We start from the raw sequence: 19,131 nt of genomic DNA, 5'->3' as shown, positions 1-19,131 counted from the left end.
TTTGATACAGTAGGAAAGCGGTCAAAGCACTGAATGAAATTGGTGCAATCACCGCTTTGTATACCAGTGGTCGCGGTTAAAACGGCAATGTGAGGCACAAGGAGTGTAGGCCTATGTACTGTATAGCCTCCTGAATCAAATCAAATTGATTTAAATCGCACTTCTTACATCAGCTGATATCTCAAAGTGCTATACAGAAACCCAGCCTAAAACCCCAAACAGGAAGCAATGCAGGTGTAGAAGCACGATTAATCATGGATTGATTTGACTTCCTAACTAGGTCCAATTGCAGAAACTGTTACAATTAGGTTTCTGTTCCTTATTGATTCAGAGATGAGGTGCTACCTAAAAATCAATGACTGTGTGATGATGATGTAGGTAAAGCTTTATTTCACACACAGTACTGTTGAAATTAAATCTCAGGGACTCAAATGGAGGAAAAAAACTTGCAATACTGTCTGATCTAAAGAAATAATTCAAGCACTCAGGGGGTAACCCATGCAGATTTGTAGGGCAACGAGCAGACAGGTATATGGTTTGGAGACAAACATAAGGTGGAAGAATGTCCAATTTCCTCCATCTGTTCTCATTGAGTAAAAGGTTGTGAGCATATGCATTTCAAATACTCATATTTGCAAGTTCTGTACGACTCATCAAATAGGAGAAAGGGCATTTGGGCATCAAAAGAACAGGACATCCATAAAACACATTTCTAAGCATAAATTAGAACTTTATTTTATTATTACAATATTACAAAAAGAGTAGCACAACTCACTCTCTCGCCTTTTTATCTTTCGCACAGCCACAGAGTGACATGTAAAAGAAAGACTTATCAAGCCTTCCTGGATTTCACAGCAACAGTAAAGGAAACAAAGACGACAATTTTTTTAAACAACAAGAAAATCAAGTATAATAAACAAGTCACAACTGAAGCTTTGAAACTGGGGGGAAAATGGTTTGTTACAGCCCAGTAACTACACATACAGTGCCTTGCAGAAGTATTCAGACCCCTTGGATTTCTTCACATTTTGTGTTACAAAGTGGGATTAAAATGGATTTGTCCTGTTTTTTCTTCCAACAATCTACTCAAAATTCTCTGTGGTGCCAAAGTGGAAGAAAAATGAAGCCCCTTTGCTCAAGGCAAGCCTAAATTAGTTCAGGATAAATAAAATTGGCAATTTAATTTTGTTTTTACATGGACTCACTGTGTGAAATACTAGGGGTTGACATGATTTTTAAATGACTAACCCCTCCACTTTCCCTCATACACACAGTGCCTTTGGAAAGTATTCAGACCCCTCGACTTTTTCCATATTTTGTTACATTACAGCCTTATTCTAAAGTGGTTTAAATAAAAACAATTCCCCAGCAATCGAGACACAATACACCATAATGAAGCGAAAACAGGTTTGTAGACATGTTTCGACATTTATTACAAATAAAAAACAGAAATACCTTATTTACACAAGTATTCAGACCTTTTGCTATGAGCTCAGGTGCATCCGGTTTCCATTGATTATCCTTGAGATGTTTCTACAACTTGATTAGTCGACCTGTGGTAAATTCAAATGATTGGAAAGGCACACATCTGCCGATATAAGTCCCAGAGTTGACAGCGCAAAAATCAAGCCATCTGGTCGAAGGAATTGTCCGTAGAGCTCCGAGACAGGATTGTGTCGAGGCACAGATCTGAGGAAGAGTACCAAAAAATGTTTGCAGCATTGAAGGTCCCCAAGAACACAGTGGCCTCCACCATTCTCAATTGGAAGAAATTTGGAACCACCAAGAGTCTTCCTAGAGCTGGCCGCCCGGCCAAACTGAACAATCGGGGGAGAAGGGCTTTGGTCAGGGAGGTGACCAAGAACCCGATGGTCACTCTGACAGAGCTAGAGTTCCTCTGTGGAGATGGGAGAACCTTCCAGAAGGACAAACATCTCTGCAGCACTCCACCAATCAGGCCTTTATGGTAGAGTGGCCAGACTGAAGTCGTTCCTCAGTAAAAGGCACATGACAGCCCACTTGGAGTTTGCCAAAAGGCACCTAAAGGACTCTCAGACCATTAGAAACAAGATTCTCTGGTCTATTCTCTGGTCTGATGAAACCAAGATTGAACTCTTTGGCCTGAATGCCAAGCGTCAAGTCTGGCAGAAACTTGGTAACATCCCTACGGTGAGGCATGGTGGTGGCAGCATCATGCTGTGGGGATGTTTTCAGTGGCCCAGTCAGAGCCCGGATTTGAACATCTCTGAAGAGATCTGAAATGAGCTGTGCAGCAATGCTCCCCATCCAACCTGACAGAGAGGATCTGCAGAGAAGAATGGGAGAAACTCCCCAAATACAGGTGTGCCAAGCTTGTAGTGTCATATCCAAGAAGACTCAATGCTGTAATCACTGACAAAGGTGCTTCAACAAAGTACTGAGTTAAGGGTCTGAATACTTATGTAAATGTGACATCCATTTTTTAAATTTCAATGAGTGAAAATGTCTAAAAACCCTGTTTTTGCTTTGGCATTATGGGGTAGTGTGTGTATATTGATGTGGAAAACTTTTGTTTTAATCCATTTTAGAATAAGGCTGTAACGTAACAAAATGTGGAAAAAGTCAAGGGTTCTAAATATATTTTGTAAGGTCCCTCAGTCAAGTATTGAATTTCAAGTACAGATTCAACTAAAAAGAGCAGGGAGCTTTTCGATAGCCTCACAAACAAGGACAGTAATTGGTAGATGGGTAACAATAACAAAATCAGACATTGTATATCTCGCTAAGTATGGTAAAGTTAATAATTATGGATTAAACCACCCAGACACATCAAAGATACAGTGAACCTTTAAACTGAGCTGCAGGACAGGAATGAAACTGCTCAGGGATGTTACCATGAGGCCATTAGTGATTTTAAAAACAGTTCGATGGCTGTGATGGGAGAAAACTGACGATGGATCAATAACTTTGTAGTGATGCCACAATGACTTAAAAGACAGAGTGAAAATAATACAAATATACTGAATAGAAATATTGCGAAACATTCATCTTGTGTGCGCACCAAGGCAAAGCAAAAAAGCTGAAGAAAAAAAACAACACAGCAAAGAATATACTCTTAGGCCTAAATGCAAAGTCTTATGTTAGGGGCAAATCCAACAGCACAGCGCTGAGTAACTGCCTCCTTATTTCCAAGCATGGTGGTAGCTGCATCATGGTATGGGTATGGTTGACATCAGCGAATACTGGGGAGTTTTTCAGGATGAAAAGAAATGGGATGGAGCCAAGCACAGGCAAAATCCTGGAGGAAAACCTACTTCAGTCTGCTTTACACCAGATACTGGGAGAGGAATTCACCTTTAAGCAGGACAATAACTTATAACAATAGGCCAAATGTACACGAGCTGTTTACCAACATGACAGAGAATGTTCCTGAGTGGGCAAGTTACAGTTTTGACTTAAATATGACTGAAAATCTATAAAAAATACTTGAAAATTGCTGTCTAGCCATGATCCCCAACATCTTGACAGAGATTGAAGAATTATGAAAAGAATAATGGGCTAATTAAGCAATAAGGCCCGGGGGGGTTTGGTATATAGCCAATATACCAAAAAAAAACAAGGTGCCTTATTGCCATTATAAACTGGTTACCAGTGTAATTAGAGCAGTAAAAAAAAAGAAATTGGGTCATACCCGTGGTATACAGTGTGATATACCACAGCTTTCAGACAATCATCATTCAGGGCTCTAACCACCAGTTTATAATATTGCACAATATAGGTGTAAACCTCAGAGACCTACCCAAGAAGACTCACAGCTGTAATCGCTGCGAAGGTGTTTCTAACATGTATTGACTCAGGGAGATTAATACTTATGCAACGACTATATTTTAGTCATTTCATTTCTATTAATCTTAAACTGACAGAGTATTTTGCATAGATTGTTGAAAAAAATGAACAATTGAATCCATTTGAATCCCACTTTGTAACACAATCAAATTTGAAGAAATCCAAGAAGAATGAACACTTTTGCAAGGCACTGTAGGATTAAAATATAATTACAAAATATAACAACATTTCTTGTTTTCGTAATTAAGAAGAATCTCTAAGGAATTGCCTTTCCTATTCAACATAAACTCCCATAAAAAAAAGGCAAATTAACAAACAGAAATTGCGGGTCCTCTGTATGTATCCTTGCAATCGTCATTCTCATAATCATCATTTTGGGTTTTCGTTATAACCATGCATGTTTTCAAAGGAAAGTCCAAGGACCAAATACTTAAGGCTTTTTAAGGGCTGTTAGGGAAGGAGGCGAACAGAAAGTGGAGGTCAGTGTGTCCACCACTCTCACGTACAGACACATACTCACATCTGCATACATACAAAACGCACATGCACACACGTCTATGCTCAACCTGCATCAGCAGGCATCATTCTCACACAATCATTACACTTTAAAAAGTTACAGTAGTATAGTAGGTAAGCCAGTGTAAAATAAAATAAACAACGCATTTGCTGTTTCACTTAAGTTAGTCAATTTCCTTTAACCTCCAAGTGATCTTGCAAGTGATCAATTTGGTATTTTCAGCAGACTTCATACCAGATTCAGTAGCAACTAAGTTAGCTTTAGTGATTAAAAACAAAATACACTCAGGATCAAAACTCTAATTTGGTTCATAGTTAGTTTCTAAAATAACATTATATTAGTAACAATTATATTTATTTCACTCCAGTAGATAGCAGGACTAAACCTAACTAGCTCACTGCCTTCACTAAACAACTGCCAAACAGAACATCGCATTTCAACAATTCAAGTAGTTGTTTTCGGGTTCACGAAAAATGATAGGAAACATAAAATTACATCTTTTAAAATAAGTTTTCCTTGTCAATTATGTGACTTTGGCCATTTAAGGCTTCAGACAGAATTAATTATTTTTTTCACTCCATTAAAATAAAAATATATTAATCCACAATCATGTTGCCAATCTCAATTGGCATTAGTGACAAATGGTTTGTAACAGACACCTGAATTCATTGCAGCATTTTGAGCAAGAGCGCGTTGGTCAGCTCCCCCAGTCAGTCCCCACGTATGTTGCTCCCTGCTGGATCTAGATGTCTACACTGTCTATACAGTATATATCTATGCTCTGTACAAACATCAACCTGATTAGATTAGATACTTTGATGATAGCGAGGAATCAACCTTGACCAGTGACCTGATTCAGAAAACAGTCCTATTTCACAAATAAATACATTTCTAAAGAAAGAAAAAGCCTCTTTGTACATGTGTCTCCGTATGTCCTTTGTCCTTTGTAGTGTCCAGTGACTGATAGTTTCAGTTTCACACTGAACCATTCATTATCTCGTCTGCAAGGTGATTTCAAGAGGTTTTTAATCTTGATGTCACTACGAGTTTCAGAAGTAAACGCAAAAAGGGAACATTAGCCACTTGTCCAAAAAAACTAATCGCAGAGGAGAAATCCCCACACGACTCAGTAAAAACAAACAAATTAATGTTTTTACTTTCCTCCATGAAGCGTCAATGAGTTTTCATCCATCCTCTGCAGAAATTGAAGGAATGACAGATCTGAAGTAAAAATAACTCTCTATCCTTAGATCCAGGCACACTGATAGACAGGTAGGATGGAAAAAAGGTAGGGAATGATGACAATCACATAAGAAATGCTCTCTAGAGGGTGCCTAGTGAAAGCACTCATTTACAAAATCAACTGATCACTTGCAAGATAGACTCCAAGAAAAAGAAAAACCAACACTGCTCTTTATTATATATTAATTTGTCCTCTTTTTAATGTTAGCGGAAATTTTTACTTAATTTATTAATTTAATTATATTTCATATTTTTCCTTTAAGACTAAAAGAAGGTTTTCGATAACTGCTGTGTAGACAAGACCGGCCGTAGCTTATCTTATCTGTACCCTGGGTGTTGGATGTGAGCGGTTCTGCCGTCCCCGGGGCCAACCTCGGGCCCCACCCTGTTCATGGGAGGCCTGTGCATCTTTCCCATCAGCCCCAGATTGTGATCTCGGAAGCAGGGCGTCTGGAAGTCCCCGCCCAAGTAATCTGCCGTTTGCACCAGACTAGTCTGGCCGGAGGAGGAGGAGCTCGCTCCGGGCCTGTAATGGCCTCCCCCAGGGGGCCCACCGCAGTCTAGGGTGGTGGAGCCCCCTGGGGGCCCACCATGGAATGGCATGGACAGGTCCTGAGACCCGGAGCTGTCGCTGTTGGGCGTTGGCAGGATACTGCTGTTCCACACAGCGTGTTGTTGGAAATAGTGGCCACCACTGGTGTAGTGGGCCAGTGGACCCCCAGGCATGCCATTGTTGTTGTTGGGGGGAGAGGGGGTGGGCTTCTCTATAGGAGGCTTCAGGCTGTATGGCTGGCCCACACACAGCTCTGGGAGGTAGCCCATGTGAGAGGGGTGCTTGCAGGGGTGGCCCCCGCCATCCTGCTGCATGTGCTGTAGATGAGCCAACTGCTGCTGGTTCCAGCGCATCTGCTGTTGGTGATTATGTTGTTGATGCTGTTGTTGATGCTGTTGTTGCTGCTGCTGTTTGATATCATTGTGGTAAACAGGCATCATGTTAGAAGCAGCCATGTTGTTTTGGGGGTGAGAGGGGGCAGCAGCCTTGTTCGCAGGACACATGATGCAGTTGGGGTGTGGAGGCAGCCCGGGGGGACAGACGTTGGGGTGTGGGTGGCTGTGCATGGACAACCTGGAGCTGGCATTGATGAGGAGGTTGCGGCTGATGGGGCTGGGGTTCGCGATCTGGCCCTCGCACATTGAGGTGGCCCCAGCCCCCTGGGCCCGGGCTTGGCAGAACTGGTTGATCTGGTGTACAATGCTGTTCAGGTCTGGCTGGCGGCCCTGGTTCAGGCCGGCGGCCATGGACAGAGGAATTGTTGAGGTAGAGACGGTCACGTTAGGCGGCGCGTCGGCGTCTGGCAGCTTTCGCCCCCCCTGAAGGCCGGGAGGAGGCTGCCCCTGCTGCTGAAGGTTCTGTTGTTGCTGCTGTTGGAGCAGGAGAGTGGGGCCAGAGGGAGGCTGGGGGTGGCCCAGGGCTGGGGGGTGGGACAGAGTCTGGGCCCTGGGCAGACTCTGCTCTGGGTGCTGCTGGGGCATGGAGGGTGGGTGTCTGAGGACCTGGCACTGACCCTGCTGCTGGGGGTGAGTCTGTTGTAGAGTCTGAGGGCGAGTCTGGCTCCCAGGGTGAGGGTTCAGGCTCTGCCGGGGCATGCCCTGGCCTTGGGAAGGGGGGTGGTGTAGGTTTAAAGTGCTGGCCGAGGCGGCTGCTGCTGCGTATGGCCCTCCGGGGCCAGGGGGGTTCATGATGACCTCGGAGGGTTGCAGGCGTACCCGGCTGCCATCAAAGTCTTTGAGGATGCCCTTGATGACGGGCATCTTGATGATGGCAAGGAGGCCGGCCTTGGCGCTGGCCTGAGAGGGGGGGTAGGGGCTGTAGCGCTGGCAAGAGGTATCCAGCCCGTTGACTGTGCGGCGCACGTGATTCCTCTGGGGGACCTTGACGCTGTTGGGGAAGATCTTAATGGTCAGGGGGTTGTTGGCAACCTTCTTAGCATAAGCATCCAATTCTGCAGGGGTTGGATATTGAGCAGATCTCATCCTCTGTGTAGTGTCCCCTGGGGTGACAGACAGAGACAGAGAGGGTGGGGTGGAGGGGAGAAGATCGGGGGGGCAAAGAGGGGAAGCGAGAGAGAAACATGTTAACGCAGGTAAAAAGCAAAATGACAGGTTTCCCATCAGAAGAGCAGATGTGTGATAATCTTCTGAGTAGAACAGAACCTGACTGACTTCAACAACATTATCACATTCCAAATCTCAGCGCTTCCTCTAACATGAAAAACAGCACAGTGTTCTCATCTCATATCTCACGGGGACACGAGCCAAGTCCCCAATGGCATTTTATTCCCTTTATAGTGCAGTCTAAAGGGAATAAGGTGCCATTTTGGATGCATACAGAGAGTTCTTGTCTGGATTCCCCTGCAAGCAACACATTCTTCAAATTCACATTCCATACCAAACCTTCTCTGCTATGCAATCTGGTTTCAGAGCTGGTCATGGGTGCACCTCAGCCACGCTCAAGGTCCTAAACGATATCTTAACCATCATTGATAAGAAACATTACTGTGCAGCCGTATTCATTGATCTGGCCAAGGCTTTCGACTCTGTCAATCACCACATCCTCATCGGCAGACTCGACAGCCTTGGTTTCTCAAATGATTGCCTCGCCTGGTTCACCAACTACTTCTCTGATAGAGTTCAGTGTGTCAAATCGGAGGGTCTGCTGTCCGGACCTCTGGCAGTCTCTATGGGGGTGCCACAGGGTTCAATTCTTGGACCGACTCTCTTCTCTGTATACATCAATGATGTCGCTCTTGCTGCTGGTGAGTCTCTGATCCACATCTACGCAGACGACACCATTCTGTATACTTCTGGCCCTTCTTTGGACACTGTGTTAACAACCCTCCAGGCAAGCTTCAATGCCATACAACTCTCCTTCCGTGGCCTCCAATTGCTCTTAAATACAAGTAAAACTAAATGCATGCTCTTCAACCGATCGCTGCCTGCACCTGCCCGCCTGTCCAACATCACTACTCTGGACGGCTCTGACTTAGAATACGTGGACAACTACAAATACCTAGGTGTCTGGTTAGACTGTAAACTCTCCTTCCAGACCCACATCAAACATCTCCAATCCAAAGTTAAATCTAGAATTGGCTTCCTATTTCGCAACAAAGCATCCTTCACTCATGCTGCCAAACATACCCTTGTAAAACTGACTATCCTACCAATCCTCGACTTCGGCAATGTCATTTACAAAATAACCTCCAATACCCTACTCAACAAATTGGATGCAGTCTATTACAGTGCAATCCGTTTTGTCACCAAAGCACCATATACTACCCACCATTGCGACCTGTATGCTCTCGTTGGCTGGCCCACGCTTCATACTCATCGCCAAACCCACTGGCTCCATGTCATCTACCAGACCCTGCTAGGTAAAGTCCCCCCTTATCTCAGCTCGCTGGTCACCATAGCAGCACCCACCTGTAGCACGCGCTCCAGCAGGTATCTCTCTCTGGTCACCCCCAAAACCAATTCTTTCTTTGGCCGCCTCTCCTTCCAGTTCTCTGCTGCCAATGACTGGAACGAACTACAAAAATCTCTGAAACTGGAAACACTTATCTCCCTCACTAGCTTTAAGCACCAACTGTCAGAGCAGCTCACAGATGACTGCACATAGCCCACCTATAATTTAGCCCAAACAACTACCTCTTTCCCTACTGTATTTATTTTATTTATTTATTTCCTTTGCTCCCCATTCTTTTTTATTTCTACTTTGCACATTCTTCCACTGCAAATATACCATTCCAGTGTTTTACTTGCTATATTGTATTTACTTTGCCACCATGGCCTTTTTTTGCCTTTACCTCCCTTATCTCACCTCATTTGCTCACGTCGTATATAGACTTGTTTATACTGTATTATTGACTGTATGTTTGTTTTACTCCATGTGTAACTCTGTGCCGTTGTATGTCGAACTGATTTGCTTTATCTTGGCCAGGTCGCAATTATAAATGAGAACTTGTTCTCAACTTGCCTACCTGGTTAAATAAAGGTGAAATAAATCAAATAAAAAAAGTGCCATATTAGGGGTTAAGGGATGTCAGTCATTCAGACGGTAACAGTGAGGTCAATAGCTTCCGGGCCACAATGGGGCGATACTCAAACATTTGCTTAGACCCAAGGTTTATAACTGAATCTAAAATGGCTAGCTACTAGCTTTTCTTATAGCATAGTGGCTAATTGTGCCAGGTTGGCCCGAGGATGACCAGCTGAGCACATAATTACATCTGGTAACAGATTCCATATAGACCAATTAAAATCGCTGATGTAGTTGGACTTGATCCAACACTTTTTCACCGGCAACTATCACAAGTTGTAACATGACTGCACCAACAGCTCACAGTGTAGAGCACTGACTTCTTGACAATTGCTGCAACTTGCTGTGCAGGTTCAAATTCCCCACGGGATCTTTTTGTTTTCTTCCTTTGAAATGTACAATTACATTAATTGTGTTAGTGTGCTGAGAATGGAAGTACAGTCAACACCTTGAAAATGAAGGAGGCAGAGTGGTAAAGAGACAGAGAGAGAGAGTGGCGCAGCTCCATGACAGCAGACAGTAATCACACAACATCTTTGTGATCTCCGGAACACCACTGAGCCCTTTGACAGTCATTTGTTACAGCTGCTAAGCACCTCACTGGCTATATTTAACAATGCCCCAGTGTGTGTGCCGATGCTGTAGTGTGTGTGTGTGAGACTGATAAGGTGTGTATTTGACAGGTGTGTCTTGTGTGTGTGTGCTTAGCATGTGTTAATGTGATTGCGTGTTTCAGTCACTCAATGACACCCATTTTCTTCCCCAACTATAGAAGTCAGTAATAATGTTATATTAGAGAAAGGGGCCTGCTTCCAGCCATTGTGATCTGGACTGAGGAGAGGCTCTGTATCTGCAGTCTCACCAAGCATCTCCTCTCCAGGCTGAGCCCTGGGCCTCACAGCCTCCCTGGCCCAGCCAGCCTGACCTAAACACACGCACAGGCTGCGTCCTAAATTGCACCCTATTCCCTATATAGTGCACTACTTATATTTTGTTTTTCTATTCAATAATTCTCTCTCATACAACATTCTTCTATTAAATACACAGGTAAAAAACAAAAGAAGAAAAGAAAGAAGGTAGTGTTTATTGGAGGGTGGCTAGTTCTGTCCTTCACTGGAATGCTAACGGGTTCCCTTTTTAGCAGACTCATCTTCTAATGTCTTTCATCTAGCTGAATGTCTCTTTCCATCTTCCTCTCCTCTACTCAGCCTCACAGGCAGCATGCAGAGTGAGTGGGCTAGGAAGCAGTGGCACAAGCCAGAGAGCTGAGCTGTGAGGACAGGCATTGGCACGGCGGTGGCACAAGGAAGTCATGCCAACGGACTAATTCATCCTCTATTAGTGAGCAGGAAACAAAGGGTGTCAATGAGAGGGGCCGGGGTGGCATTGAAGGGTGTGGGTGGGGGGTGACTATCTGCTCATTAATGCAGGGGTCTGGGCCAGGCGTTTGAGCTCAACACTCAATCACTGGCTGCTTAATTCCTTCTTCTGACTTAATGCCTGGGTAAGCAAACAGAGCACAGACACAACGCCTGCCCAGCCACACCTTTGCAATGTTTGTTGCAGAGATTACTAATGACCTCCATGAGTCATCTCTCCATTCAATGACAGAAAGATCAAATCAAGTTAGCTAAACTGTACAATACTGTGTGTGCACTGTGCATGTGGCTACGGGCACATCTGTGTGACCTCCAGCTGAACAGATCCTTGGAGAGATGGATAGGAAAACTACTGAACACTCGGTAAGACACACACAGGTTCTTATTCAAACTACGGTTTTCACCGAAACAAGATTTAAACAGTAGGGAGGCCAAAGGCTCACGCTGTTTTAAATGAAAAATGTTTCACACACTAGCAGGATATTGAATCAGACATCAGAGCCATACAGCAATGACAATTAAGGCTTCCTTGTCCCTTTTTTCAATTTTACACTGCTCTCTCTAAGCGTTCCATAATGATAAGACAAGAGAGACTTAATTTAAACAGCAAGAGACTCGTTATGCTGACAGAGCAAACGTAGTCGCCATCTACTTCAGATCTCAGTATCTTCCCATGCAGCCCCTTCGGTAAAGTAGTTACTGAGAGAGTAAAATGTTTCTGCCTGATCCATTTGCTGTACTTCTCTCTTATCTCTTCTCTGTTCTGTAGAGGAACCGGGGGGCCATTTCCACTTTCCAGGCATTTGAGCTCTGACTCAGTCTGACGAAAAGCTGCTTCTGTGTGTTCCAGCATGTACTTGACCCACTCCACTCCTCTGCTCAGACAGCCCTTAACATTTCACAGGTATTGTGTGTGTGTGTGCTCTCATCTATTTAACATCTCTCCTCAGTCTCTCCCCCCCAATGATAAATAAAGATGCTGCTCTGGCCTGGACTCATAATGGCAACCTGCTAGCTCGTAACTTTAAACGACTCTCCCTTGTACACACAGGCACAGAGGAAAAGGACGGGAAGGGAAAGAGATTCTAATGAGGAAGAGGTAGACACTGCAGTGGCAACATAGGCCTCCAGGCCTAGGAGATGGCTCCGTTTCTTTTAACTACGAGGAGACACTGCAGTGGCAACATAGGCCTCCAGGCCTAGGAGATGGCTCCGTTTCTTTTAACTACGAGGAGACACTGCAGTGGCAACATAGGCCTCCGGGCCTAGGAGATGGCTCCGTTTCTTTTAACTACGAGGAGACACTGCAGTGGCAACATAGGCCTCCAGGCCTAGGAGATGGCTCCGTTTCTTTTAACTACGAGGAGACACTGCAGTGGCAACATAGGCCTCCAGGCCTAGGAGATGGCTCCGTTTCTTTTAACTACGAGGAGACACTGCAGTGGCAACATAGGCCTCCAGGCCTAGGAGATGGCTCCGTTTCTTTTAACTACGAGGAGACACTGCAGTGGCAACATAGGCCTCCGGGTCTAGGAGATGGCTCCGTTTCTTTTAACTACGAGGAGACACTGCAGTGGCAACATAGGCCTCCGGGCCTAGGAGATGGCTCCGTTTCTTTTAACTACGAGGAGACACTGCAGTGGCAACATAGGCCTCCAGGCCTAGGAGATGGCTCCGTTTCTTTTAACTACGAGGAGACACTGCAGTGGCAACATAGGCCTCCAGGCCTAGGAGATGGCTCCGTTTCTTTTAACTACGAGGAGACACTGCAGTGGCAACATAGGCCTCCGGGTCTAGGAGATGGCTCCGTTTCTTTTAACTACGAGGAGACACTGCAGTGGCAACATAGGCCTCCGGGCCTAGGAGATGGCTCCGTTTCTTTTAACTACGAGGAGACACTGCAGTGGCAACATAGGCCTCCAGGCCTAGGAGATGGCTCCGTTTCTTTTAACTACGAGGAGACACTGCAGTGGCAACATAGGCCTCCAGGCCTAGGAGATGGCTCCGTTTCTTTTAACTACGAGGAGACACTGCAGTGGCAACATAGGCCTCCAGGCCTAGGAGATGGCTCCGTTTCTTTTAACTACGAGGAGACACTGCAGTGGCAACATAGGCCTCCAGGCCTAGGAGATGGCTCCGTTTCTTTTAACTACGAGGAGACACTGCAGTGGCAACATAGGCCTCCGGGTCTAGGAGATGGCTCCGTTTCTTTTAACTACGAGGAGACACTGCAGTGGCAACATAGGCCTCCGGGCCTAGGAGATGGCTCCGTTTCTTTTAACTACGAGGAGACACTGCAGTGGCAACATAGGCCTCCGGGCCTAGGAGATGGCTCCGTTTCTTTTAACTACGAGGAGACACTGCAGTGGCAACATAGGCCTCCGGGTCTAGGAGATGGCTCCGTTTCTTTTAACTACGAGGAGACACTGCAGTGGCAACATAGGCCTCCGGGCCTAGGAGATGGCTCCGTTTCTTTTAACTACGAGGAGACACTGCAGTGGCAACATAGGCCTCCAGGCCTAGGAGATGGCTCCGTTTCTTTTAACTACGAGGAGACACTGCAGTGGCAACATAGGCCTCCAGGTCTAGGAGATGGCTCCGTTTCTTTTAACTACGAGGAGACACTGCAGTGGCAACATAGGCCTCCGGGCCTAGGAGATGGCTCCGTTTCTTTTAACTACGAGGAGACACTGCAGTGGCAACATAGGCCTCCAGGCCTAGGAGATGGCTCCGTTTCTTTTAACTACGAGGAGACACTGCAGTGGCAACATAGGCCTCCAGGCCTAGGAGATGGCTCCGTTTCTTTTAACTACGAGGAGACACTGCAGTGGCAACATAGGCCTCCAGGTCTAGGAGATGGCTCCGTTTCTTTTAACTACGAGGAGACACTGCAGTGGCAACATAGGCCTCCAGGCCTAGGAGATGGCTCCGTTTCTTTTAACTACGAGGAGACACTGCAGTGGCAACATAGGCCTCCAGGCCTAGGAGATGGCTCCGTTTCTTTTAACTACGAGGAGACACTGCAGTGGCAACATAGGCCTCCAGGCCTAGGAGATGGCTCCGTTTCTTTTAACTACGAGGAGACACTGCAGTGGCAACATAGGCCTCCAGGCCTAGGAGATGGCTCCGTTTCTTTTAACTACGAGGAGACACTGCAGTGGCAACATAGGCCTCCAGGCCTAGGAGATGGCTCCGTTTCTTTTAACTACGAGGAGACACTGCAGTGGCAACATAGGCCTCCGGGTCTAGGAGATGGCTCCGTTTCTTTTAACTACGAGGAGACACTGTTGGATGAGAATATTTTTTGTTTAGACTTTTTTTTAATGAAGATAGGATTTTTATTACAAACAGGAAGCGTTATGATTGGATATAGGCCTATAACAGTCATTGATGAATATCGAATGTACATACATGTATTGGTTTGGATTATCCTTGTATACAGTTGATGTATCAGGGTGTATTATTTAGTCATTATATGTTTAAATTAATGATTAGAATATTCCACCCTGAAACTATATAAGTGTATGTAATTGATTAGAATCAATGAAATACATTAGAATCATCAAATTATTATTAATGATGTGTGTAATCTTAGTCAGTAAAATTATAATAAATTGTGTGTGTAGTTTTAGTCAGAATTAGGGTAAAACAATATATCTGTACAATATGTCTCTATAGTATCTTAAACACAGACTTTCTGAGCAAGATTCAGTGCCGACCTTGGCTAGGGGCCACAGAGATTTGTGAAAGGACAGGGAGTGCTTCTCACGGTCCCTAATCTTTGTCGGCTGGGTATTGATACAGTGTGTGCATAGGATACCTACTGTTTGTGTGCAAAGTATGTGCGTAAGGAGCCAGTATAAAATGAATGGTTTTTGCAAAAATCACTAAAGCTGGAGACTTATATCTCCCTCTCTAACTTTAAGCATCAGCTGTCAGAGCAGCTTACCGATCACTGCACCTGTACATAGCACATCTGTAAATAGCACCTTATTCCCATATTGTTATTCATCTTCTTGCTCTTTTGAACCCCAGTATCTCTACTTGCACATCAATCACTCCAGTATTAATGCTAAATTGTAATTATTTAGCTTCTTTTGCCTATTGCCTTACCTCCCTACTCTTCTATATTTGCACACACTGTACATAGATTTTTCTATAGTGTTATTGACTGTACGTTTGTTTATGTGTAACTCTGTGTTGTTGTTTATGTCGCACTGCTTTGCTTGATCTTGGCCAGGCCGCAGTTGTAAATGAGGACTTGTTCTCAACTAGCCTACCTGGTTAAAGGTGAAATAAAATAAAAAAAATAAAAATGGTAAAAGGTCAGTCTAGAGCCCTGCCGCTAATTGAATGTAACTGTGCATAAATTGACAAATAAAATGTCTCTTTAGAGCGAAATGGGTCAATTTATGATATAACTTTTTGTTCATACCGCTCTACTCTACACCTTAGTTCCTTTCAATAAACATTTCTCAAGATACTGAATACATATTCCCCATACCACTGATGACACTCCTCACCTTGGGGGTAAAAAATAACAGTCCAAAATGTCTCTTCAGTGACACAATGTAAAAAATTATGTCAGAGAGAAAATGTGTTCTGTGGCATGTAGACAGCCTGTAGATTGATGGCCTGTTATCACTAAAGAACTCGTTAGACCCTGTGGCTCCGCGTGACCAACCAGGACCCTGTCTCCGCGTGACCAACCAGGGCCCTGTAGACGGGACCCTGTGGCTCTGTGTGACCAACCAGGGCACTGTAGACAGGACCCTGTCGCTCTGAGGCCAACCAGGGCACTGTGGCTCTGTGAGACCAACCAGGGCACGCACTGTGGCTCTGTGAGACCAACCAGGGCACGCACTGTGGCTCTGTGAGACCAACCAGGGCACGCACTGTGGCTCTGTGAGACCAACCAGGGCACGCACTGTGGCTCTGTGAGACCAACCAGGGCACGCACTGTGGCTCTGTGAGACCAACCAGGGCACGCACTGTGGCTCTGTGAGACCAACCAGGGCACGCACTGTGGCTCTGTGAGACCAACCAGGGCACTGTGGCTCTGTGAGACCAACCAGGACACTGTGGGTCTGTGAGACCAACCAGGACACTGTGGCTCTGTGAGACCAACCAGGGCACTGTGGCTCTGTGAGTCCAACCAGGGCACTGTGGCTCTGTGAGACCAACCAGGGCACTGTGGCTCTGTGAGACCAACCAGGGCACTGTGGCTCTGAGACCAACCAGGGCACTGTGGCTCTGTGAGACCAACCAGGGCACTGTGGCTCTGTGAGACCAACCAGGGCACTGTGGCTCTGTGAGACCAACCAGGGCACTGTGGCTCTGTGAGGCCAACCAGGGCACTGTGGCTCTGTGAGGCCAACCAGGGTACGCACTGTGGTTCTGTGAGACCAACCAGGGCACGCACTGTGGCTCTGTGAGACCAACCAGGGCACGCACTGTGGCTCTGTGAGACCAACCAGGGCACGCACTGTGGCTCTGTGAGACCAACCAGGGCACGCACTGTGGCTCTGTGAGACCAACCAGGGCACGCACTGTGGCTCTGTGAGACCAACCAGGGCACGCACTGTGGCTCTGTGAGACCAACCAGGGCACGCACTGTGGCTCTGTGAGACCAACCAGGGCACGCACTGTGGCTCTGTGAGACCAACCAGGGCACGCACTGTGGCTCTGTGAGACCAACCAGGGCACGCACTGTGGCTCTGTGAGACCAACCAGGGCACGCACTGTGGCTCTGTGAGACCAACCAGGGCACGCACTGTGGCTCTGTGAGACCAACCAGGGCACGCACTGTGGCTCTGTGAGACCAACCAGGGCACGCACTGTGGCTCTGTGAGACCAACCAGGGCACGCACTGTGGCTCTGTGAGACCAACCAGGGCACGCACTGTGGCTCTGTGAGACCACCCAGGGCACGCACTGTGGCTCTGTGAGACCAACCAGGGCACGCACTGTGGCTCTGTGAGACCAACCAGGGCACGCACTGTGGCTCTGTGAGACCAACCAGGGCACGCACTGTGGCTCTGTGAGACCAACCAGGGCACGCACTGTGGCTCTGTGAGACCAACCAGGGCACGCACTGTGGCTCTGTGAGACCAACCAGGGCACGCACTGTGGCTCTGTGAGACCAACCAGGGCACGCACTGTGGCTCTGTGAGACCAACCAGGGCACGCACTGTGGCTCTGTGAGACCAACCAGGGCACGCACTGTGGCTCTGTGAGACCAACCAGGGCACGCAGTGTGGCTCTGTGAGACCAACCAGGACACTGTGGCTCTGTGAGACCAACCAGGGCACTGTGGCTCTGTGAGACCAACCAGGGCACTGTGGCTCTGTGAGTCCAACCAGGGCACTGTGGCTCTGTGAGACCAACCAGGGCACTGTGGCTCTGTGAGACCAACCAGGGCTCTGTGGCTCTGTGAGACCAACCAGGGCACTGTGGCTCTGTGAGACCAACCAGGGCACTGTGGCTCTGTGAGACCAACCAGGGCACTGTGGCTCTGTGAGGCCAACCAGGGAACTGTGGCTCTGTGAGGCCAACCAGGGCACTGTGAGACCAACCAGGGCACGCACTGTGGTTCTGTGAGACCAACCAGGGCACGCACTGTGGTTCTGTGAGACCAACCAGGGCACGCACTGTGGTTCTGTGAGACCAACCAGGGCACGCACTGTGGTTCTGGGAGACCAACCAGGGCACGCACTGTGGCTCTGTGAGACCAACCAGGGCAGGCACTGTGGCTCTGTGAGACCAACCAGGGCACGCACTGTGGCTCTGTGAGACCAACCAGGGCACGCACTGTGGCTCTGTGAGACCAACCAGGGCACGCACTGTGGCTCTGTGAGACCAACCAGGGCACGCACTGTGGCTCTGTGAGACCAACCAGGGCACGCACTGTGGCTCTGTGAGACCAACCAGGGCACGCACTGTGGCTCTGTGAGACCAACCAGGGCACGCACTGTGGCTCTGTGAGACCAACCAGGGCACGCACTGTGGCTCTGTGAGACCAACCAGGGCACGCACTGTGGCTCTGTGAGACCAACCAGGGCACGCACTGTGGCTCTGTGAGACCAACCAGGGCACTGTGGCTCTGTGAGACCAACCAGGGCACTGTGGCTCTGTGAGACCAACCAGGGCACTGTGGCTCTGTGAGTCCAACCAGGGCACTGTGGCTCTGTGAGTCCAACCAGGGCACTGTGGCTCTGTGAGACCAACCAGGGCACTGTGGCTCTGTGAGACCAACCAGGGCACTGTGGCTCTGTGAGACCAACCAGGGCACTGTGGCTCTGTGAGACCAACCAGGGCACTGTGGCTCTGTGAGGCCAACCAGGGCACAGTGGCTCTGTGAGGCCAACCAGGGCACTGTGGCTCTGTGAGACCAACCAGGGCACGCACTGTGGCTCTGTGAGACCAACCAGGGCACGCACTGTGGCTCTGTGAGACCAACCAGGGCATACACTGTGGCTCTGTGAGACCAACCAGGGCATTGTGGCTCTGTGAGTCCAACCAGGGCACTGTGGCACTGTGAGACCAACCAGGGCACTGTGGCTCTGAGACCAACCAGGGCACTGTGGCTCTGTGAGACCAACCAGGGCACTGTGGCTCTGTGAGACCAACCAGGGCACTGTGGCTCTGTGAGACCAACCAGGGCACTGTGGCTCTGTGAGACCAACCAGGGCACTGTGGCTCTGTGAGGCCAACCAGGGCACTGTGGCTCTGTGAGGCCAACCAGGGCACTGTGGCTCTGTGAGACCAACCAGGGTACGCACTGTGGTTCTGTGAGACCAACCAGGGCACGCACTGTGGCTCTGTGAGACCAACCAGGGCACGCACTGTGGCTCTGTGAGACCAACCAGGGCACGCACTGTGGCTCTGTGTGAGACCAACCAGGGCACGCACTGTGGCTCTGTGAGACCAACCAGGGCACGCACTGTGGCTCTGTGAGACTAACCAGGGCACGCACTGTGGCTCTGTGAGACCAACCAGGGCACGCACTGTGGCTCTGTGAGACCAACCAGGGCACGCACTGTGGCTCTGTGAGACCAACCAGGGCACGCACTG

General features: G+C 47.7%; 1 protein-coding gene across 2 annotated transcripts in view; it reads right to left on the bottom strand.

Annotated features, from left to right (window-relative positions):
* Window positions 1-367: 367 nt before the first annotated feature.
* Window positions 368-19,131, bottom strand: part of LOC118390066 (protein FAM222B-like) — a 61,906-nt gene continuing 43,142 nt past the window's right edge. For both annotated transcript variants that reach the window (XM_035780244.2, XM_035780243.2), the window contains one exon: window positions 368-7,635. In XM_035780244.2, the coding sequence (XP_035636137.1) occupies window positions 5,903-7,635 (1,733 nt within the window). In that variant the 3' untranslated portion in view covers window positions 368-5,902. The remainder of the gene's footprint in view (window positions 7,636-19,131) is intronic.

This window comes from Oncorhynchus keta, chromosome 11 (assembly GCF_023373465.1).
Source record: "Oncorhynchus keta strain PuntledgeMale-10-30-2019 chromosome 11, Oket_V2, whole genome shotgun sequence".
In the NCBI taxonomy this organism is placed as follows: Eukaryota; Metazoa; Chordata; class Actinopteri; order Salmoniformes; family Salmonidae; genus Oncorhynchus; species Oncorhynchus keta.
The sequence above is the reverse complement of the archived record's forward strand: the minus strand, read 5'-3'. Positions and strand labels throughout refer to the sequence as shown.